The sequence below is a fragment of the Gekko japonicus genome, unplaced genomic scaffold (genome assembly GCF_001447785.1).
Source record: "Gekko japonicus isolate JY-2015 unplaced genomic scaffold, Gekko_japonicus_V1.1 scaffold2901, whole genome shotgun sequence".
Classification (NCBI taxonomy): domain Eukaryota; kingdom Metazoa; phylum Chordata; class Lepidosauria; order Squamata; family Gekkonidae; genus Gekko; species Gekko japonicus.
The window spans coordinates 98229-122014 of NW_015174923.1; the positions used below are offsets into that span (position 1 = coordinate 98229).

Genomic DNA, 23786 nt, shown 5'->3' on the forward strand with positions numbered 1-23786 from the left:
GCAGACGTACCCATTCCTCTCCTCCTGATAAGGAAGGAAAGAAGCTTGACTCCCTCGGGAGAAAGTTTTACAGATATCAATATGCTCTGTGGGAACAGTTAACTGAATTTATTGCGGCCCCCCCTGAGGACCTCAACCGTCAAGAAAGAAGGCATGCTCCTGGCCAAACATAATCTCTATGTAACGGCTAGAACACTTGCCTCTGCCATCACCCTCCGACGTCACGCTTGGTTGTACTCTACATCGCTGCAACAAAACACAAAGTCCTTTGTGGAGGATCTCCCCTTTGAGGTTGAAGGCTTATTCTGCTCCACAACGGATACGGTTTTACAGGATCTAGACAAGAGCATTAAGACATCACAGAACCTTGGGGTTTCTCAGACTCCCCGACAGACCAGGCCCAAATCCTGGAACAAAATGTGGTCCCGCAGATCCTCACAAAAATCATCCCCTGAGACCCAATGGCAGAGGTCCCCAAGCACATCTTCCTACTCTTACGGGAACAAACCCCACTTTGTGCCTTCCACACAATCCAGAACCAAAGCTCCTAAGACTCCCAAGCAGAGTCTTTGACTCTGACCCAGCACTCAAATTGCCTCAACCCACCCGTCTCCATCCTTACCTGTCTGTATGGAAATGGATAACATCGGACAAGTGGGTCCTTCTGATCATCCTGGAAGGTTACCGCATCGAATTCTTGCAGGGCCCTCTAACCTCCAACTTCGTCATCACTCCATATTCCAACACACTCCTGGAAGAGATCCAAAACTTGTCACACAAGGACGCCATGGAACCGGTCCCAACCTCACACCAGTGCCATGACCTCTATCCCCACTATTTTACAGTCCCCAAGAAGGACGGAGGCCTCCACCCCATTATGGACCTCAGGGACCTCAATCGTTTCATTCAATACAAGAAGTTCAGAAGGACTAACTTACAGTGCACCCTACCTCTCCTTGAATGGGGAGCATGGATGGCGACCTTGGACTTGCAAGATGCTTATTTCCATATCACAACCCATCGTGCTCACAGAAAGTTCCTCCGCTTCACGGTAGGACAAAAACCATTATCAATACAAGGCTCTCCCATTCGGGCTGTCCACCGCCCCCCAGGTATTCACCAAAATGATGGTGGTTGTGGCCGCACATCTGTGTCTTCAAGGGATACGCATCTTCCTGTACATCGATGACTGGTTGCTGGTGGCGAGTTCGGAGTCCACCCTCTTCCACCACATCAATCTCACCCTGAAATCCCTGAACGAGTTGGGGTTATGCATAAATCACAAGAAGTCAATGCTTCACTCATTCCAGACTGTCTAGTTTATTGGAGCGATCCTGGACTCCAGTGTGTGCAGAGCGTTCCTCCCTCCCTGGTGGACCCAAGACATTATCGCCCTTATCCAACTGCTTCATCAGCGAGGGGAAGCCTCAGCAAAGCAACTCCAGTGTCTCTTGGGACTGATGGCCGCCACGACTTCAGTGATCGTGTTTGCCAGACAGCATATGAGACCTCTCCAGCTGTGGTTTCTAAAGATATTTCAACCTCAACGCCACCCTCAGTCCCAGCATTTCACCCTCCCGCCTCGGGTTCTGACCTCCCTCAAATGGTGGGAAAATCTCCAAAACTTACTGTCAGGGGCACCCTTTCACTCCCCACCCCATCAATGACAATCACAACGGATGAATCGCTCTGGGAATGGGGAGCAAACCTGAATGGACTGTGTGTAGGAGCGGCTGGGGAGACCTCAATGGTTCACAAACACATAGATTTCCTAGAGCTTCTAGCCATCTGGTTTGCCCTCTGGTTCTTCCTACGTCTGATAGCTCATCAGATGGTAGCAATCTTAACGGACAATACCACGGCTTTGTGTTATGTCAGTTGCCAGGGAGGCACAGTGTCAAGAAGCCTTTGTTGGCTGGCCTTAGAGATTTGAGACGAATGCCAATCCTGGGGTGTTTTCCTGGTAGTGACTCACCTACCTGGTTCCCTCAGTGTAACTGGACTTCTTGGGCAGAGGAGGAGCATCTCTCCACGAGTGAGAACTCAATCGGGAGTATCTCTAGCTGGTATTCGACAGGTGGGGACATCCGGACGTGGATGTTTTTGCAACAAGGCAGAACAAAAAGTGTTGCCTATTCTGCTCAAGGGCGGGGATGGATGCCTTATCACTGGGGGCTGGTCTCCTTTACCCCTGGTCCCACCAATACCTGTACCTCTTCCCATCGATTCCTCTACTCACCAGAGTGTTTCACAAAATAATGTAGGAAGCCCCTCGCTGCATCCTTGTGACTCCATGGGGGCCCAGGCAGCACTGTCTTCCCACACTGTTCCATCTATCCAAGGGCTCCTTCATCCACTTTCCAATGGTGCTGGACCTTCTCCTTGCACAGGAGGATCTGGTGCTCTATCATGATGTCCCATATCTCAAGCTCACAGCGTGGAGGAGCCTGTGAGGTCTCTAAGATGCAAGGTGGAGCACGTTCTGTTGAACTGTCGTAAGCCATCTACTTGAAAGTCCTACGAAGGAAATGAAGAAGAAGAGGAGATTGGATTTATACCCCACCCTTCACTTGGAGTCTCAGAGTGGCTTACAAATTCCTTTCCCTTCCCCTCCCCACAACAGACACCCTGTGAAGTAGGTGGGACTGAGAGAACTCTGCCACAAACTGCTCTTTCAGGAACAGCTGTGCCAGAGCTTGTGACTGACCCAAGGTCACATCAGCAGGTGCAAGTGGAGGAGTGGGGAATCAAACCCAGTTCTCCCAGATTAGAGTCTGCACACTTAACCACTACACCAAACTGGCTCTCAAGTTTCTGTCCTACCTTACTGAGGTTGGCCTCCCCCCTCCCTCCTCTGATCTGGTCGCTATATGTGGTTTTCTCCTGTCCTGCTTGGACCAGGGCCTCAGTTACACATTGGTGAGGGTGTATCTGGCAGCAATCTCGGCAAACCACCCCCCGATTGATGGCCATTCCATATTCACCCGCCCACTTATCAAGCGTTTCCAGAAAGGATTTATCCGCCTTTTTCTACCATCTCGACTCCCTACTCTGGCCTGGGTGTTGACCAAGCTTACCAGTAAGCTCTTTGAGCCAATGGCTATGTGTAGTCTGCAGCTCCTTTTGTGGAAAACAACCTTCTTAGTAGCCATAACGTCTGTCAGGAGGGTGAGTGAACTGTCGGCTTTACATCACGATCCGTCCTACCTGGTCTTCCGTCACATGGGTGTCATGTTAGCTCCGGATGTCTCCTTCCTCCCTAAGGTCTTTTCGGAATTTCATTTGCAAGTGGACATTGCTCTCCCTGTGTTTTTTCCTGACCCACGAGATGATTCGGAGCACCGGCTAAACCACAGACTAGATGTGAAAAGGGCTTTTCTCTGCCAGGGGTCATTTTGTAGAAAAAGAGCTACTAGGCTACTAGCATAATAGCTCATTAGCATATGCCACACACCCTGACATCACTGGAAGTGATGTCAGACAGGGAAGCAAAAAGGGCATCTTCAAAAGCCTCCACTTCCCTTCCCCAGCAGGCCTGGGGGGGGGGGGAGCAAAGAGAGAAGTGGTTTAAAGTTTAAACTCTTTCTCTCTGGAGTTGGGCCGCAGAAGGATGAAAGAGGGAAGGAAAGAGAGAGAGAGTAGAGAAAAGGAAAGAGGGAAAGAAAGAGAAGGAAAGATGGAAGGAAAGAGGGGATAAAAAGAGAGAAGGAAAGAAGGAGGGAAAGAAAGAAAGGAGGGAAAGGTAAAGGAGAGAACAAAGTAGGGAAGCAGAAGGAGGAAAGAGGGAAGGAAAGAGAGAGAGAGAGAGGGAAAGAAAGAGAAGGAAAGAGAAATAAAAAGAGAGAAGGAAAGGGAAAGAAAGAGAAGGGAAAGAAAGAGAGAGAAGGAAAGAAGGGAAAGAAAGAGGGCAAAGAGATGGAGAGAGGGAGGAAGGCTCTCCCACCCCCCATCAAGACCCCACCACCACCACCCCCGCAGATACCTCACTTACTGCGATCAAGGCCTTCCCCAGGCTGCAGCACTGCAGCGCGGGCCCCGAGATGCTGACGACGGGCCTCCTCAGGTCTCCTTCAGGCCACAGCGCTCCAGCGTGGGCCTCGGTAGGCCGGCAACAGGCCTCTTTAGGCCTCCCCCAGGCTGCAGCGCTTTGGCGTGGGGAGCTGGGGGCAGGGCTTGCCACCGCTGCCATTTGTGCCAGTTCCTGGGCTGCCGGAGTGGTGCTCTGGCGTGCTCCGGCCCCAAATGACCCCTGCTTCTACCTGAACAGAACAATGACATTTTGCAAATCTCCTTCCCTATTTGTCTCCTATGCCATGCCCTCGCTTGGGAGCAAACTGTAATCACAGCAGCTATTCAAGTGGATTGTGGAGGCAATCAAACTTTGTTACCTGTTGGCCAAGAAGCCCCTCCCAGGTATGCTTCGTGCGCACTCCACATGGGCGATAGCTGCCTCCACGGCCTTCCTGAAGGGCATGTCATTATATGATATCTGCAATGCAGCAACTTGGGCTACACCTCACACGTTTGTGAGACACTACACCCTTGATGTACGTCTTCATCAGCGCTCTGCGGTGGGGCAATCTGTGTTGCAGTCGGAGTGCATTTGAGGATCTCCAGTTCCCTTCTCCAGGTAGGCATGGGTTTGTTTGCTTGTTACTCTGCCAGAGGTGTGATGCACAGAGACCACGAAGAAGATAAACAGGTTGTTTACCTGTAACTGATGATCTTCGAGTGGTCACCTGTGCATTCACACCACCCACCTTCCTTCCTCTCTGCTAGCGGTCCTCTAACATATCTTGTGGCTGATGGCAGCGGTCAGAAGGAAGTGGTGGGATTGTTGTGCCCCTCCCCTAGTCATGCGCATTGAAGCCCTGCACGTGACGGGGGAGCGGGCGCAAAAATTCCCTTTGCTTTCAATTGCTTTCAATTCTTCGGCGCAGGTGCACACTATATCCCAGAGGTGTGAATGCACAGATGACCAATTGAAGATCATCAGTTACAGGTAACCAACCTGTTTTATTTACAGCCTTCTTCTTCCTATCAGTGAATTTGTCAGAATGCTTCACCCCACTCCGGAAGAATACATGTGTGCGTGTGTGCGTGCATACGCACATCAAGCCACATGGTCATACAGTACATATTAGAATCTGAGAGCAAGCTTTATGTCCTGCATGTGAGTTCATATACATTGAAAGCAGCTTTATAACATCATTGGTCCCTCTAGCTCAGTACTGTGTACTGTAACTGGAAGTGACTCTCCAGGGTCTCTCTCAGCACTGTCGACTTCATGTACTAGGAGCGTGCTTAGTTCTCCATGGCGGGGAGTAAGTAATTTTTACCCTGTGGGGGAGAGCTTGCCCACCTTTGTGCCTTGAGGCTAGGACTGGCCATACGACTAGGCAGGATGAAGAGTATCACCTCAGGCAGTAGATTTTGGGATACTGATGAAGAGCAACAAATTGTCATGTATTTAGTTTATGTATTGTTTGATTCGATTTATACCCTGCCCCCCGCCAAAGCGGGCTCAGGGCGGCTTACATAAAAAGTTAAAACACATAAAGCAGATACGAAACAATCATAAGCAGTCATAAAGTGCCAGTGCCAGTAGTGGTGGCAGTCGTAGTATTGCATAGTGATGGTGGAGACATAAGAACAGATCATGTAGTGGAATAGTCGTAGTGGAATACAGTCAGTGTCGATGTTCAGCTTATCTTAATCCAATTATGCCGACAGGCACAGGCTTGCTGGTGGTGATTCCAGGGGGACAGGGCCTTGTCACAGTTCATTTTAGTTATTAGATGAGGCTCCTTGGTTAAAGGCCTGGTGGAAGAGCTCCGTCTTGCTGTAGAAGGTCCCGCAGGGCCCTGATGTCTTCTGGGAGCTCATTCCACCAGCATGGAGCCACCACTGAGAAGGCCCTGGCCCTGGTTGTGGCCAGCTTGGCATCTTTGGGACTAGGGAGGGTCAGACGATTTTGAGACCCTGAACACAGTGCTCTCTGGGGAACATGTGGGGAAAGGCGGTTCCTTGGGAATGTAGGCCCCTGACCATAAAGGGCTTTAAAGGTGAGAACCAGCACCTTGAAGCGAATTCAGTATGCTATTGGCAGCCAGTGCAGTGTTTTCAGCACAGGCTGGATGTGCTCCCGCATGGGGAGACCCATCAGGAGCCTGGCTGCAGCATTTTGCACCAACTGTAGCTTCTAGATTTGCAACAAGGGCAGCCCCATGTAGAGAGCATTACAGTAGTCTAATCTCAAGGTGACCATTGCATGGATCACTGTTGCCGAGTCGCTGCATTCAAGGAAAGGAACCAGGTGCCTAATCAGCCGAAGATGGTAGAAGGCTGACTTGGCAGTGGCTGCTACCTGGGCCTCCATTGTTAAGGAGGCATCCAAGAGCACTCCCAAGCTCCTAACCTCCGGCACTGGCACCGACAGAGCCCTGTCGAAGGTCGGGAGTGGGATCCCTAACCCTGGTCTGCCCTGGCTCAGGCACACAGGACCTCTGTCTTCGTCGGATTCAGTTTCAATCGGCTCAGTCTGAGCCATCCAGCCATGGCTTGTAACGCCACGTCTGGATCGTCTGGTCTAGAGTCAGACCGGCTGTCCGACAACAGATAGAGATGAGTGTTATCAGCATACTGGTGACATCCCAGCCCATGCCTCCGGGCAATCTGGGCAAGGGGGCACATATAGATGTTGAGTAACATTGGGGAAAGCACCACCCCTTGGAGCACTCCGCAAATCAGCGGGTGCCTTTGGGATAGCTGTTCCCCTAATGCCACCCTTTGTCCCTCACCCTGAAGGAAGAAGGGAAGCCATTGCAAGGCAGACCCCTGAACCCCAGTGTTGGTGAGGTGGTGGATCAGTAGCTGATGTTCAACTGTGTCGAATGGTACGGACAGGTCTAACAACAACAGCACCACTGAGCTGCCCCGATCCAGATGTCTCTGGAGGTCGTCTGTGAGGGCGACCAGTGCCATCTCTGTTCCATGGCCTGGGTTAAAACCGGACTGGAAGGGGTCTAATATGGAAGTGTCATCCATAAAACTCTTCAACTGAATTGCCACTGCCCTCTCAATTATTTTGCCCAAATAGGGCAGATTGGAAACTGGATGATAATTTGCCAGTTTGGCCAGATCCAGGAATGGTTTTTTTTAGGAGAGGACGAACCACTGCTTCCTTGAGCGCCCCGGGGAACAGTCCCTCGGAGTATCGTATAGCATGGCTGGAAGTACGGAAACATGGCTGGAAGTACAGTATGCAGCAGAGAACCAACCACTCCTATTTGTAGCTAGAACAGTGCCCTGTTTGTGCTCTAGAGACTTTTAAGTTTTGGGGTCATTCCCAAAGTCCTGTGGGTCCTTTGCCAGCTCTCTCTAGATCCCATTCTTGGTAGAAATGGGACAGATTTTCATCCGAAATAGACCTATATTCTTCCCGTCTGCAGGGTCTACTGGCTTTGTTAGCAACCTGCGCACCTTCTTCTGGATCCGGGTGCAGCAGTTTACCAACCGTGAAGTCCAAGTGAAACTCTTCAGGCACCTCCACAGTTTGTCCCTTCGCTGGCACCTGGGGCGCAAGACGGGTGAGGTATTGCGCAGTGTTGACAGGGGCACCAGCAGCATCAACAACCTGCTCAGGTACATGCACGCACCTGTCTAATGGGGCATCCCATTAACTGTTGGCAAGTGATTTGGAGCTGCATTCAGCTGCGTATTCTCATGCTAGCTCTGGGTGGTGGTGGTGGTAGTGGTGGGGATGGTGGTGACGGGGACTTGCTTATCGTGTGTCCTGACTCTCCTCATCCTCCTATCCTGCAGCTACATCGTGTTCAGCATCTTCCCCACGGTAGCTGATATCATCATTGCTATTGCGTATTTCACTTCAATCTTCAGCGCCTGGTTTGGCCTCATCATTTTCGTCTGTATGGCCCTGTATCTCAGTGAGTGTTCGGTGGAGATGGAAGGGAGGAAGTTAAGTGGGGGAGGTTCCTGCTGCTGCACTTGTCTGGGGAAAGAATGCCTACGGCCCATCTACAGCTCCCTTTTTTTGCCTAGCATTTGTGGCTCTTGCCCTCAATTGCATTAAGAGTGGGGAGATAGCGATAGTGAATTGGCATTTTGTTGTGCATTTGTGGATGGCTAAGGTCATGAGGAACCATGAGAAAGATGTTATGCGTTTGGTGGGGGAAGGTGTGCATGTCACTTTTGTACTTAGGAAGCTATTCCCAATAATGTAATGCAGATAAATGGTATCATTTCTAGTGCTGCATCCTTGTAGAAACTGCAGCTTTTTATTTCCAAATGCACCCAAATTAGTAAGGATCAGCTTCCTTTCATGTATGTCTTGCCCCCAAAAGCTGCAATGCAGAAAAAGTTGTAAAATATACCAGTTAGTTTGAAGTAGTGTACTAGAGCCAGTGTGAAACATTGGTTAGAGACTAGTTAGGCTATGACTGGTGAGACCTGGGTTGCAATTCCCACTCTGTCATGAAGTTTACTCTGGGTGACTTGGATCATTTGCTGTCTCTGAGGACCTAACTATATCCACTGCGTTATCCTTTTGTCCACTCCAGTCCTATTGATGACGTGTGCTGGAATTCTTTTCTCTGCACTTAGTACCCAGGAGCGTGGGGGCCTGACTCATATTGGGACCATGAAGAGAACCATGGCCCATTGAGGGAATGCATGTGTACTAATGGGCTACATGCAAGTTTCCCCAGTGGATCAAAAAGCTGCTCCCCGAGGCCATTTCAGGTCAGAAAATTACTCACGGGGTTGGGGAAAGCTTAAGCTTCCTCTCCCTGCATACTTGAGTCCCATTCCAAACTGGGCCTCCACGTGCTTGTGAATTAACTTCCAAGCTTGAAATTCCCAGCACGCATCTGGTTGACAGGACCAGGTGTGGGGGGAGACAGCCTATTCTGCCTCACAGGGTTGTTGTGAGGATAAAATGGGTGGGGACCACCCTGAACTCCTTGGAGAATGGATGGAATAAAAATCAAATAAATGAATATCAGAAGTATATTACCCCCGCGGGATTAAAGATCTTTAAAACAGATGCTGTTAATTGTTGGAAATGTCATGCTGATTCAGCAGATTTTATCCCGTATAGTGACATTCAAGTTTAGTGGACAGAAACGGAAGGGATTATTTTTATATAACTGGTGCAAATCTAAGATTTGATGCACTAATCTTACTTTTGACTTATTTGAGAAATGGTTTTCAGGGAGATACTGAATTATTGTTGCAGTCTTTTAGCTACTGTTGAAACCATGCCAGGGTCATCACTGGAATGTTACATCAAACCCAGAGATTTGGCTAATTAGAATCAAGGGTTCAGATCCTATGAGTGACTTCTGTGCATACTTTATAGATTCAGCCACACCACATGCTTCCTTTGTTGCTGGAACATCCACAAGCATGGTCCTATTGATAACCATTGCTCATGTGTGAAAGGAAGTTTTAGCAGAAGAGGAAGCATGTTCCGTGGCAGAGACTATCTAGCATGCTTGGAACTTGTTCATAGGATCCAAATCCAGATACTGTCAAGATGGGTAGCCTGAATAGTTTATATGGCTGTGCAGCTAGCTGAGAAAATGATCTTCATTCCTTTTGTGTTGGAATACTCGTTGTGATAATACAAGGCTAGAATGGCATAATTTTTTTTGTAATGATAATACAATCATTTCCCATTAAAATAAATAAATTAGACTGTGTGCCAGTGTTTTGTATTTGGGGAATTAATTGCTCAGGGGCTTCACTGTGTTATGTGCATCTGGTATGAACAGAGCAAATCATGCAAAATAAGTAAACTTGCTTAATTTGAATAATGTGTAGAGGTTTCACTAGGGAGCACTTCTTAGTGTGCAGTTTAGGTTACAGTGGTGCAGGTTTTTTTAAAATATTGATCATGAGTCTGTTTGGAGAAGAGAAGATGTTTCAGCTATGGCTTTGTGAGTTTGTCAGCTACTGCAATGACTCTGACTGTCTCTTTTCATGCAGCCCTGACCATTCTAATCACTGAGTGGCGGACAAAATATCGTCGTGAAATGAATACTCTTGACAACAGTGCTAAATCTCGAGCTCTTGATTCACTCCTCAACTTTGAGACGGTATTCAGAACCCACATGATGGAGGCTATTGGGGAGGGAGAAAAGAGGTGGGACAGGTTGGTGCTTGGATGAGGTCTGCCTGTGGAGTGTGAGCTAAGCCCCAGGTTCAGTTAATGGCTCTCATTGTGCAAGAGAGCTGGATGGCGCTGGTTTCAAATGGGGGGAATCCACTCTGGTTACTGACATGTCCTTGGTATTGTGGTTTGTTGCAGGTGAAGTATTTCAATGCAGAGAGTTATGAGGCTAACCGCTTCAACGATTCCATCCTCAAATACCAGGTAGGGAAGGGACCATTGGTCAGGCTTCATAATTACACAGTCTTGGCAGGCAGTGGGGGTGGTGATGATAGTGTTCTTTAGGCTGATCCTTCTCTTCAGTGCATACTGTGCACACGCACCATGTACACACACGGCAATTTGGAGATCAGAGGACAGAGAATGACCTTATTTCTGCAATTCCTGTAGAGGGAAATCTGTATGAATAACTGTATGGAAGGGCAACTTTGGGTCCAAAAGGACTTGATAACAAGCAATGGGGAGCCTGAGTGGTTCCCAGGAATTCCTTGCTGCTAGCCTATTGGGGTCTTAAGCTGATAGTGAATAGGATCAGCAACTCAAATTTAGTGCATACAAGTACTAAATGCAACCCAAGCTGGCTGCATTTAAGTTGAAGAAGAAGTTGGACAGGCTTCTTGTCATCAATGCAGACAAAGGGATGCAGACTCTTTATAGTCCAGGGCACCTGTTGATATTAGGGGGAGAGGTGCTGTACCCAGAACGATGCTTTGACCCACACATTTGATGGTGTGTCAGACTTTTGATATGTGGGGACCCTGTGTATGTCTGATATGGGTTAATCTTGCCATGAGAGAGGCACCTAACGACCAATATTTAATGCAATAGTCTATACAACAGGACAGGGGTGGGGAACTTGCTCGGTATTCTGTGTGAGTTGCAGAGCTGCTCTGATGGTTCCCGGGTGGTCCTTTTTCTTCTCTCTTGGCAGGTCGCAGAATGGAAAGTCAATGCATCACTGGGGTTCTTGAACCAGACCCAGAACATGGTGATCAGTGCAGGGCTGCTGGTCGGCTCCTTACTCTGTGCCAACTATGTGTCTGTGAAGAAGCTCCAGGTAAGTTTGTGGCTGCTGCAGACATCATGGATCTGAGCATCTCTGGCTACAGAGAGCCCACGAGTTAATGTCGTCTGCATGCCACGCATGCCCGGTGGAAGCCGCAGCATGTAGGCCAGCTTACCACATGGACCCGCCCCACGTTGCTTGGCGAGTTTCCTCAACACTGCCAGCCCTGTCCAGGTAATCTGGCAGTGACTTGGAAATTCTACATGCAATGGGACTAAAGGTATACAGAGAACCACTTTATGTGGTGGTGTAACTGCCAGGCAGAATCTGTTTCCACTGCCCACTGGCCCATATACCAGCCCTGAATCTCTTTATAGGGTAAGCTCAGGCAAGATATGGACACACACGTTCGTCAGCATGCAGTACCCACCAGCAGCCTTAGGATATCTGCAGTGTGTCCCATTCTGTTAGGAATGCAAATGAGAACGACGCTCTGACAAGGCCCAGAGGGGATGGAAAGGCTTGCAACACAAAAGCCATGAGAAAAGGGTAAGGAAGGCTGCCAGATAAAACGGAGAGAAGAGGAGGCTGTGTGTGTGTGTGTGTGTGTGTGTGTGTGTGTGTGTGTGTGTGTGTGTGAAAGCTTCGCTGATTCCAAGACCTCTTCACAAAGGCTAATAAGTGTTCACGGAGTTCAGCAGTGATGGCAGACTGAAACCACAGTGGGAATAATGGGCAGCCAAGGGTGCAGAAGATTAAAACAGAAACAGATTGGGAAACTGGCCTTTTTTGAGAACAAAAGCAATCACAAACAAGAGCAAAGACTGGAAAAGGCTTGTCGCCAATTAAGAGATCTGAGAACCTCACCAAATGGGAGCTGGTTTCCACCAACATCAGAGGAAGAGACCAGTGGGTTTAGAGTTGGTATTCCAGATGTGAAACCAGACTTTCCCACACAGTGGAATCCAAATGGTGGGGGGAGGGGACAAAGAGATGAAGGAGATCTAAAGGAGACTTCCAGAAAAAATATCAGTGGAGGAGGCAGAAGAGAGATGTAGTATAAAATATAAGATGTGGGACTTTCCTTTTGAGATTAAGGCAGAATGGCTAACTTGTTTATTACAGGAAAACAAAACACAGTGAACTGCCTATCATCCGTCTATCTTTCCTTCCTTCCTTCCTTCCAGCTCAGAGCAGTGTAAATGGTTCTTCTTTCCCCTTATTTTGTCCTCACAACAAGCCTTTGAGGTGGGTTAAACTGTGTGTGAGAGAGATTGACCCAGACTCACCCACTAGGTTTCAGGGCAGAGTTGGGGAAATGAACCTAGGTCTCCATGGTCCTTTGACATTAACGACACCATACTCTAGGCTGCAGTGCCTTAGAGGTTAAGACGCTGAGCTGCAGACCAGAAGCTCTGTAGTTCGGCAGTTCAAGACCCTAGTGCCGTGTGACGGAGTGAGCTCCCATCTCTGGCCCCAGCTTCTGCCAACCTAGCAGTTCGAAAGCAAGAAAATTGCAAGTATATAAATAGGTACCACTTTGGTGGGAAGGTAACTGCTTTCCGTGCACCTCAGCTTTTAGTCAAGCTGGTCACACGACCATGGAGATGTCTTCAGACAGCACTGGCTCTTCGGCTTGGAAGCGGAGATGAGCACCGCTCCCTAGAGTCAGGTTCGACTAGTTTTCGAGGAAGGGCAACCTTTACCTTACACCATACAAAATGCTAAGAAAAATATTTTTGCTTATGAGAAACCTGGTATATGGAGTTAAGCTGCATACAGTCAACTTTTCTTTGGAATGATGCTTCGTGTGGGTTTCTTAATTTGATGTGATTGCGCAACATTTTCGACATTTCAGGAAAAAACTCCTTTCCATCTGTTGCTTGCTTGCTGTTGCTGACTGGCTTGTGACTCTGAGGCCAGCTCGCATGAGTTACGTACAGCTCTGCTTGCAGTACAACGTGGCCTGATTCTCAGGGTACAACTAGGTGCCGTGCTGGAGATCTATGACTGGTTCTCCTCGTATACATTTCATATTAAAAGCAGCCATGGGCAGATCATTGGGGTCAGGCTTGTGGTGCTGGGACAGAGAGTGGCCGAACCCTTTCCTGTTGCGCCATTGCTAGACTGTGCCATCAAGTTGCTTTTGTCTTCTGCCGACCTTATGAATTAATGACCTCTGCAATTTCCTATTGTTAACAGCCTTGCTCAGGCCTTGCAAATAGAGGTCTGTGACTTCCTTGGTTGAGTCCATCCATTTCATGTTGGGCCTTCCATCTTTTCCCGCTGCCTTCACCTTTGCCTAGCACGATCGTCTTTTCCACTTAGCCTTGTCTTCTCATAATGTGACCAAAGATAGCCTCAGTTTGGTCATTTTAGCTTCTAGGGAGAGTTCAGGTTTCATTTGATCTAGTACCCACTTACTTGTCTTTTTGGCAGTCTGCAGTTATAAGTAAAACTCTCCTCCAGCACCACATTTCAAATGAATCAACTTTCTTCCTGTCAGTTTTCTTTATTGTCCAACTTTCACACATATGTAGTAATGGGGAATACTATGGTATGAATTATCTTAGTCGCCAGCAGCACATCCTTACACTTAAGAATCTTTTCTAGCTCCTTTCCAGTCTCTGTCTCCTGATTTCCTGGTTGCAGATTCCCTTTTGGTTGATGATGGAGCCAAACAGGGCTATTTTGGGGCAGGAACACACAGGAACAGAGTTCCTGCTGGCTTCAGAGTTGGCCACGCCCACTACAGCCGAAACCTCTGCATGCGTGGCTACAGAGGGAAGGCCTGGAAAGCGACACACACACACCCGGTGACTCTGAGGCGGGTGAGCCAGGGGCCCCCCTGGAAGGATTGGGGAGGCATTTGAATGCCTCCTTGTGCCTTCCTCAGCCTGTCCAAGGGCCGGCTTGCCCAAGGGCTGGCTTACCCAGGCTCATCACAGCTGCGGGCCCCCCGGGCAAGCCAAGGGAAACGCAGTTTAAACTGCCTTCTCTTCCCTTCAAGGGGGGCCTTGCCTGGGCTCCCCGCAGCTGTGGGGTGCCCGGACAAGCCAAGCGAAGTCATGAGGGTGTGGCCTAATATGCTAATGAGCTGTGCTATCAGGGTGTGGCCTAATATGCTAACGAGTTTCTGCTGGGCTTTTTCTACAAAACCCTGGAGCCAAGGAATAGAAAATCTTGAACAATTTCAGTCTCTTCATTAATCTTGAATGTGTGTAATTCCTCAGTAGTCATTACTCTAGTCTTCTTGATGTTCAGCTGTAATTCTACTTTGGTACTTTCTGCTTTAACCATCATCAGTAGTCATTTCAAGTCTTCCCTATTTGCTGCCAGTAATATGATGTCATTGCATATCTCAAATTGTTATATCTGTATTTACCAAAATGTTCCATCCACCGTTTCACTCCTCCTTCATCTAAATCTAATCCAGCTTTCCTTATGACATGCTCTACATATCAGTTTCTAAAATTGCAAGTTCTTCTTCAAAAGATTCTTTGTGGAAGGAATCTGTCATCCTTTCATCTCTTCTGTATAGTTCTTCAGTGTGTTGTTCCCATTTTTTTTATTTTGTCCTGCTCAGTTAATCTATTTCAGTTAATGTTGATCTTTCAGTGTGCCTAGCCATGCTTTATATTTCCCTTTGATCTGTTGGATCTTGTGGATCTCTTGTTCTTTCTTTTTTATTCTTCTATTTCTTTACACTGCTTATTATAATAGCTCTCTTTGTCTCTATGTGCCAGTCAAAGGAACACTGCATTTAGACTTCTGATTCTATTCCTTTCACCTTTTACTTCTGCTATACTCATCTATCTTTGGCAATTTTAAGAGTTTCATCAGTCATCCATCAAGGTTTTAAATTTCTTTTGGCTACAGGGATAGTCTTTGTGCATTCTTTCTTGATAATATCTCTGGTTTCAACCCATAGTTCTTCCAGTTCCCATTCACTTGAACTTAGTAGTGCAAATCTATTCTTTAAAATTAAACTTTAAACTCTTCAGGAATGTTATTTAGATTGTGTTTTGGCACTATGAATGTTTTGTGTTTTTCTTCAGCTTTATTCTGATTTTTGATGTCTTTGTGCATTCTTTCTTGATAATATCTCTGGTTTCAACCCATAGTTCTTCCAGTTCCCATTCACTTGAACTTAGTAGTGCAAATCTGTTCTTTAAAATTAAACTTTAAACTCTTCAGGAATGTTATTTAGATTGTGTTTTGGCACTGTGAATGTTTTGTGTTTTTCTTCAGCTTTATTTTGATTTTTGATGTTAACAGTTCATGGTTTGGAGCACAATCAACTCCTCTTCTTGGTTTAACAGATAGAATAGAACTTCTCCATCTTCTGCTTCCAATTATGTAATCTGTTAGATTACTGTATTGGCCATCAGTGATTTCCATGTATACAATCATCTGTTTGGTTTCTTGAAACATGTGTTCATAATGAATTCACAGAATTCTATAAATTGCTTTCCTTCTTTATTTCATGCTCCTAGCCCAAACTGTCTGAAAATATTTGATTCTACTTTATTTCCCACTTTTTCATTCCAGTCACCTATGATTGTTAGAACATCTTGCTTAAGTCTGTGATCAGTTTCTTCCTGGACAGTTTTCAGTTTCTTCCCCTTCAGCATCTGTAGTTGGGGCATAAAGCTGAATGATAGGTATATTGAAAGGTTTTCTGTGACGTCTAATTGATATTATTCAGTCAGACTTTGCATTATAGCCCCTGATTGCTTGTGCCACATCTCACCACACTACTAGAGCAACTCTGTTTCTTCTGAGTAAAACACTTTGTAATTTTCGAAGTGAAAATGTCCCACTCCAGTCCATTTTAGTTCACTCACTCCCAGGATTGCAGCATTTAAACATTCTGTTTCTTCTTCTGTGATTTCAAACTTAACCTTGATTCATACTTCTCATGTTCCGTGTTCCTATTAAATAAGTCAGACAGCTTTGGACTTTTCTTTTGCATTCATTCACATCAGCAACTCAGCGTCCTTTTGGTTTTAATCTAATTGCGTAATTAAGAATAGCGCTGCTTGGCCCTGACCTGGCTAGCCCAGGTAAGCCCGATCTCGTCAGATCTCAGAAGCGAAGCAGGGCCAACCCTGGCAAGTATTTGGATGGGTGACCTCCAGAGAATACCAGGGCCAGGAGGCCAGAGACAGGCTATCAAACCATTTCTCTGAATGTTCGTCATGCCCCAGTAGGAGTCGCCAGAGGTTGCCCTGACTTCCAGGCATGGGCGCACGCACACACAAATGCAAACAAAAAAATAGAAGAATAGTGCTACTTGTCCTCTGCTCTTCCCCAGTAGCTGATGGAGTGCTGTCTGACCTGGGAGGCCTGTCTTTTTCATTTTGGATTGTCTCATCATAGCAAAGTATGAGATGATCAGAATTGGTTTACCATTGCCACCTTTTGTGCAGTACTAGTCAGGGCTAGCTCTGCCAGTGTCACCTTAATCTGTTGTTCAGTAGCTGCCCTTCAAGGACTCCTCTGCCCCCATCATTGCTGGAACTCTGTTCTCTTCTGCTGATGTGGTTGTTGATTCCTGAAAGGAGTGGATATGTCTTAGTCTGGTGCCTCAGCTGTGACCATTCTGCCCTGAGTGACTCTGCTAGGAGTTTAGCCTCCTGATGGTATTACTCTCAGCTTTGCTGACACACACAAGCCCCCTCACAACATTAAGGTGTGCATCCAAGAGGGGGATTTCCTAGGTGTAGCTACTGTGTTAACTCAAAAAGGAAGGCAACCCTGATAATAAGACGGCCTCCCTAAAAATGTTATGTCCAATACTAAAACCCTTTTTTGTATAACTAACTTGTATGTGAAAATAAGATTACCCCTCTTATTTTTTTCATGGCATACCTTGAAAAAAAAACCCTAGTCTTGCATTTGAGTAAATACTATCTTGCCACCAGCCCTGCAGATCATCTAGTAGAACTGGTAGGGGGAAAGAACAGCAACAGTGTGGGAAATTACCTTTTCCCTGGAGGGACTAACAGTAGCTGGTGGGAAGGATTTCTGTCCAGAATATGGCAGGAGGAAGGATTAACATACAAAAACACCCTGTACCAGAGCTGTGGTCCCAACCCAAGCCTTTTCCCCCCTACAGCTGCTTTCATCATCCAGACAAAATGTTATGATTTGATATAGCAGGTGGTGGCTCATGGATAGGGCTGCCAAGTGGCAGCGGGGGATCTGCTGCGGGGACGGCGACACACGTTGCACCTGCTGTCGCCAGGATGTGACGCGTAGCGTCACATCCTGGCGACGGCGGGTGCAACGTGTGTCGCCGTCCCCGCGGCAGAGCTCCGGTAAAAACTCGCAGATCCCCCGCTGCCACTTGGCAGCCCTACTCATGGAACTGGTTGCTTCTCCCGTCTGCAGTCTGCAGTGGTACAATCCAAGTTCAGGTTCATTGGGAAGGAGGCTAAATGGAGTTTTGTCTTTTCTCCATGTTTCTTTCTTTTAAAATTAAGAACACATTTTGCAGGCTCCTGTTCTGAACATTGAAAAGGCGAGCATGGAAAGTCTGCACAACTCTTTAAGTCATTTTTCAGCATTCAATTGCTCAATAAAACTGTCGTACTTCCCACCGTGGGAAAAAGATGAGGGTCTTGTACTTGGAGGTATTGCAGCAGCTTGAGAATTGTAATTTTGAGGAAATACACAGCAAAAATGAGAAAGAGTAATGTAATCCCACCTCCACACTTGGTTCTCTTCCACCTTTGGTTGCAGCCTCCTAGACTGCTTTTCAGGTTTTAAAAAATGGGAGAAAACAGAACTCCATGTTCTTGCTGGTATGGTCCTGACAACTTAGACCTAAGTTTGAATTCTCCACCCCATTAAATTTGTTTGGGAGGCATGTCTAATGGGTAGTCAGTCAAAAAGGGGTTGAACAAATTGTTCCATTCATCCTTTTCAGCTCTGGAATTTTCAGTGGAAGAATTAAGACTAGATAAATCTGCCATAACAGCAGCAAAGAATTTAGCATCCTTACCTTTTCCACTGAAGTTTCTAGCCCATGTGATTTGGTGGCAGCTGTGTCTTTCTTTTGGTAGTACTATTTGTTTTTGTAAAATTTGGCCATTGAGGCTGCAATTTGAAGGGAGAAGCTGACATGATGGAGAAGGGGCCCTATAAACCCTTAGGCCATTTTTCTTTTGCCAAAACCCATTTCCACTACTCTATGGAAAACTTATACATACTCCAATTTCCCCCCCAACAGGAGTAAAAGCTGCTTTGTAGTAGCAATTTTCTATGTGAAAATGGTCCCAAGGAAAAGGGTTAGAAAGTGCCTCTCCCCCATGCCAGTTTCTATCTTCAGATTGCATACTTAGTGGCTGAATTTTATTTAAAAAACCAGTTGTTTCTTTAAAGATTCACTACCTGTGTTAGCTTCAGAAGTCAAGAAATGAGGACCTATCCATTGTACAAGTCTTTGCCTCACTCTGTGGTTCCACCTCTCTCTCTCTCTGTCTCTCTCTCTCTCCTGTCTCTCTCTCTCTCCTGTCTCTCTCTCTCTCCTGTCTCTCTCTCTCTCCTGTCTCTCTCTCTCTCCTGTCTCTCTCTCTCTCCTGTCTCTCTCTCTCTCCTGTCTCTCTCTCTCTCCTGTCTCTCTCTCTCTCCTGTCTCTCTCTCTCTCCTGTCTCTCTCTCTCTCCTGTCTCTCTCTCTCTCCTGTCTCTCTCTCTCTCCTGTCTCTCTCTCTCTCCTGTCTCTCTCTCTCTCCTGTCTCTCTCTCTCTCCTGTCTCTCTCTCTCTCCTGTCTCTCTCTCTCTCCTGTCTCTCTCTCTCTCCTGTCTCTCTCTCTCTCCTGTCTCTCTCTCTCTCCTGTCTCTCTCTCTCTCCTGTCTCTCTCTCTCTCCTGTCTCTCTCTCTCTCCTGTCTCTCTCTCTCTCCTGTCTCTCTCTCTCTCCTGTCTCTCTCTCTCTCCTGTCTCTCTCTCTCTCCTGTCTCTCTCTCTCTCCTGTCTCTCTCTCTCTCCTGTCTCTCTCTCTCTCCTGTCTCTCTCTCTCTCCTGTCTCTCTCTCTCTCCTGTCTCTCTCTCTCTCCTGTCTCTCTCTCTCTCCTGTCTCTCTCTCTCTCCTGTCTCTCTCTCTCTCCTGTCTCTCTCTCTCTCCTGTCTCTCTCTCTCTCCTGTCTCTCTCTCTCTCCTGTCTCTCTCTCTCTCCTGTCTCTCTCTCTCTCCTGTCTCTCTCTCTCTCCTGTCTCTCTCTCTCTCCTGTCTCTCTCTCTCTCCTGTCTCTCTCTCTCTCCTGTCTCTCTCTCTCTCCTGTCTCTCTCTCTCTCCTGTCTCTCTCTCTCTCCTGTCTCTCTCTCTCTCCTGTCTCTCTCTCTCTCCTGTCTCTCTCTCTCTCCTGTCTCTCTCTCTCTCCTGTCTCTCTCTCTCTCCTGTCTCTCTCTCTCTCCTGTCTCTCTCTCTCTCCTGTCTCTCTCTCTCTCCTGTCTCTCTCTCTCTCCTGTCTCTCTCTCTCTCCTGTCTCTCTCTCTCTCCTGTCTCTCTCTCTCTCCTGTCTCTCTCTCTCTCCTGTCTCTCTCTCTCTCCTGTCTCTCTCTCTCTCCTGTCTCTCTCTCTCTCCTGTCTCTCTCTCTCTCCTGTCTCTCTCTCTCTCCTGTCTCTCTCTCTCTCCTGTCTCTCTCTCTCTCCTGTCTCTCTCTCTCTCCTGTCTCTCTCTCTCTCCTGTCTCTCTCTCTCTCCTGTCTCTCTCTCTCTCCTGTCTCTCTCTCTCTCCTGTCTCTCTCTCTCTCCTGTCTCTCTCTCTCTCCTGTCTCTCTCTCTCTCCTGTCTCTCTCTCTCTCCTGTCTCTCTCTCTCTCCTGTCTCTCTCTCTCTCCTGTCTCTCTCTCTCTCCTGTCTCTCTCTCTCTCCTGTCTCTCTCTCTCTCCTGTCTCTCTCTCTCTCCTGTCTCTCTCTCTCTCCTGTCTCTCTCTCTCTCCTGTCTCTCTCTCTCTCCTGTCTCTCTCTCTCTCCTGTCTCTCTCTCTCTCCTGTCTCTCTCTCTCTCCTGTCTCTCTCTCTCTCCTGTCTCTCTCTCTCTCCTGTCTCTCTCTCTCTCCTGTCTCTCTCTCTCTCCTGTCTCTCTCTCTCTCCTGTCTCTCTCTCTCTCCTGTCTCTCTCTCTCTCCTGTCTCTCTCTCTCTCCTGTCTCTCTCTCTCTCCTGTCTCTCTCTCTCTCCTGTCTCTCTCTCTCTCCTGTCTCTCTCTCTCTCCTGTCTCTCTCTCTCTCCTGTCTCTCTCTCTCTCCTGTCTCTCTCTCTCTCCTGTCTCTCTCTCTCTCCTGTCTCTCTCTCTCTCCTGTCTCTCTCTCTCTCCTGTCTCTCTCTCTCTCCTGTCTCTCTCTCTCTCCTGTCTCTCTCTCTCTCCTGTCTCTCTCTCTCTCCTGTCTCTCTCTCTCTCCTGTCTCTCTCTCTCTCCTGTCTCTCTCTCTCTCCTGTCTCTCTCTCTCTCCTGTCTCTCTCTCTCTCCTGTCTCTCTCTCTCTCCTGTCTCTCTCTCTCTCCTGTCTCTCTCTCTCTCCTGTCTCTCTCTCTCTCCTGTCTCTCTCTCTCTCCTGTCTCTCTCTCTCTCCTGTCTCTCTCTCTCTCCTGTCTCTCTCTCTCTCCTGTCTCTCTCTCTCTCCTGTCTCTCTCTCTCTCCTGTCTCTCTCTCTCTCCTGTCTCTCTCTCTCTCCTGTCTCTCTCTCTCTCCTGTCTCTCTCTCTCTCCTGTCTCTCTCTCTCTCCTGTCTCTCTCTCTCTCCTGTCTCTCTCTCTCTCCTGTCTCTCTCTCTCTCCTGTCTCTCTCTCTCTCCTGTCTCTCTCTCTCTCCTGTCTCTCTCTCTCTCCTGTCTCTCTCTCTCTCCTGTCTCTCTCTCTCTCCTGTCTCTCTCTCTCTCCTGTCTCTCTCTCTCTCCTGTCTCTCTCTCTCTCCTGTCTCTCTCTCTCTCCTGTCTCTCTCTCTCTCCTGTCTCTCTCTCTCTCCTGTCTCTCTCTCTCTCCTGTCTCTCTCTCTCTCCTGTCTCTCTCTCTCTCCTGTCTCTCTCTCTCTCCTGTCTCTCTCTCTCTCCTGTCTCTCTCTCTCTCCTGTCTCTCTCTCTCTCTCACACACACACACACACACACACACCGAACCCTTTCCCACCCCTGTAGACTATTCCATAACTTGTATACATTCTGCTTTAGCGTACACTTTAATTTGCTTTTTTAGCAGAGTACATTTCTATGTGTCAGCAATAATTTGAATAAAAAGAACTCTTCCTCTGTGTGTGAGGGGAACAGAAGGGAGTGTAAACTAATTAAGCTGCTGGGAGATACATCCATCCCTATTCAAGGAATTGGCTCAGGTTTTCAACGTATGAAATTGCCTATAAAAATTTCCTCTGTACTATGTATAGAGCTGCAGGTGATTGGGTTATATTGATGCATTCACACAGAGGTCAAGGTTTTCTTCTACCTCACCTCACATCTCAATGGAAAAAACTGGGCAAGGGGAAGAAAGGTCTGTCCCTTTACCTCACAGTACGACAGCTCTCATTCTGTCCTCTGTGTTAAGGGGTGAGGGAGTCTGCAGTACAAGGTCATTCAAAGACTGATCACTGTCTTACTTACATACACTAGATAGCATAAGCATTTCCATGTTCTGTCACAGGGAGGCACCCTCACTTTGGCTCTGACCCACATGTCTATTTCCTTTAGGTGGGCGATTATGTTCTGTTTGGCACTTACATTATCCAACTGTACACCCCACTGAACTGGTTTGGCACCTACTACAGGTAACCTTGTAGATAGTCTATTTTGTACTGTGTTTTGGAATAGCAATATGGGTGATATAAAAGAAGAATGTTTCCCTGAAGTTCCACCATATTGTAAGATGACTGTGGGTCAAACAAGAAGAAAGGAGAACAATTCAGTTTATTACGAAGGCTGGGAGTTTATTTTAAAATAATCAAAGAGCTGGGACTGTTTAGCCTGAGGGAAATGTAATGATGCTTTACAAATGTATCATAAACAAGGCTGGACAAACTTGTCTGTGCTACAAGATTATGACATAAAAACAAATGAAGATCTGTTGCCAATTAATATTTTTCTTGTAACCTATTTATTTATTTTTAAAGTTTTTTTTAAAATCTTGCACTGTCAACTAAAAGCTGTCGACATAGGTTACCAAAATGAGCCTAATATCACAGCAGCATAACAATTTTTAAAAAATCACAAAAACATAGTGTAAAATGGAGCTGCTGTTCAAAAATTACAAGAACATCAAAATTATATAAACACATATAGGGCAGGGCTATATATTGAAGCAGAAACCACAGAAATCTATACAAATATTAATTAGCCAGAAGCAGAATAAAACAATTCAGTGTGATATAAAGGCCTAGGGAAAAAAGAACATTTTGCCCAATGGCATCAGGCAAATGGCTGAGAGAATTTGAGAAATGCCTGTATACATCATGTCTCTAGTGTCTGCCTGCCTTGCTCAGAGCAAAATATTGAGTGGAGATCTTAGCTGTCCAGCAAGCTTGTATGGAAGCAGGTGGTCCCTCAGACACCCAGGTCTGAGAAGAACAGGTGCTACAAATGTATGCCCAGAAATGAACTGGCTATGAGTTCTTTCAACAACTCCCTTTAATCAGTTCCTGTTGGTAGTCATGCTGCTGAGGTTTCTGAACAGTCTTTAAATGTAGCCCATGTCTAAGAAGGATGCTTGTAAATTAGAAGGCAGATCATAAATGCTGTGGGAGCAGTGAACCCTGATAAATTTAAAAGTGGGCCAGATAAATTTCTGAATGAAATGAAGAGGAGGGACATATGTAATGAAATAAGCATTGAATATACTGTGTAGACATTGGCCCCGGTCACACAGCAAAGTTGCTGTGGGAGAGGCGCGGGTGGTGGGCGGATTATCCGGGCGCGACCACACCCCAACATCTGGGAAGTGGAGCGTACCCGTGGCTCACCGCTGAAAATGTGCATTAAAAAGTAGTACCTCCAAAGTACTAGTAAACGTTTGCCCCGGGCTGCCTCCAGACTCCCGTGGTGTGATTGCGCCGGCATGCGGCATTCCCCTCCGGCACCTGATCGCATAATCGCGGATCAAACTGCGCTGGGGCAATTAGCCACGCCTCCCCCCCGCGATATCCGGCCCGTGTGACCTGGGCCTAAATATATTAAAATGTGATGTCCATAGTAGTGCAAATATTCAGGCAGTTCAGTGATGCAGGAACATTGCTATGGTCACTCAGCAATTTGTTCTTTCCTCCATGGTGAGCTGATTTTTTTTCAGATGGTTTGGAAAAATAGTAATATTTATCAGAATGTTAAGCTCAGTATAGAGTTAATTTCGCAAAAGCAGAGTCAGCAATTGGAGATTATTGCACAAGTTGTTTACCTTTCTCTAGGCAAGGTTTCTCTCACAGCTGCATAGATTGTTCTGGCATGATTATTTTACAGCTTCAGTTATAGTGAACAACTAGAAAACTGAGCCCTGCCTTGATCATTGTAGATCAGTTTTCTGGAAAGGGTTTATTTTTCCCAAAGGTTTTCGACTTGCCCTCCCACTGCTAAAGCATCAGAGATGGTTTCAAATGAGGTGTGATACTG

General features: G+C 47.0%; 1 protein-coding gene across 2 annotated transcripts in view; it reads left to right on the forward strand.

The window, feature by feature from the left end:
- Positions 1 to 23786, forward strand: part of ABCB6 (ATP binding cassette subfamily B member 6 (Langereis blood group)) — a 65890-nt gene that overhangs the window by 27065 nt on the left and 15039 nt on the right. For both annotated transcript variants that reach the window (XM_015425075.1, XM_015425076.1), the window contains exons 6-11: positions 7452 to 7644; positions 7825 to 7946; positions 10009 to 10118; positions 10331 to 10396; positions 11124 to 11249; positions 21879 to 21955. In XM_015425075.1, the coding sequence (XP_015280561.1) occupies positions 7452 to 7644; positions 7825 to 7946; positions 10009 to 10118; positions 10331 to 10396; positions 11124 to 11249; positions 21879 to 21955 (694 nt within the window). The remainder of the gene's footprint in view (positions 1 to 7451; positions 7645 to 7824; positions 7947 to 10008; positions 10119 to 10330; positions 10397 to 11123; positions 11250 to 21878; positions 21956 to 23786) is intronic.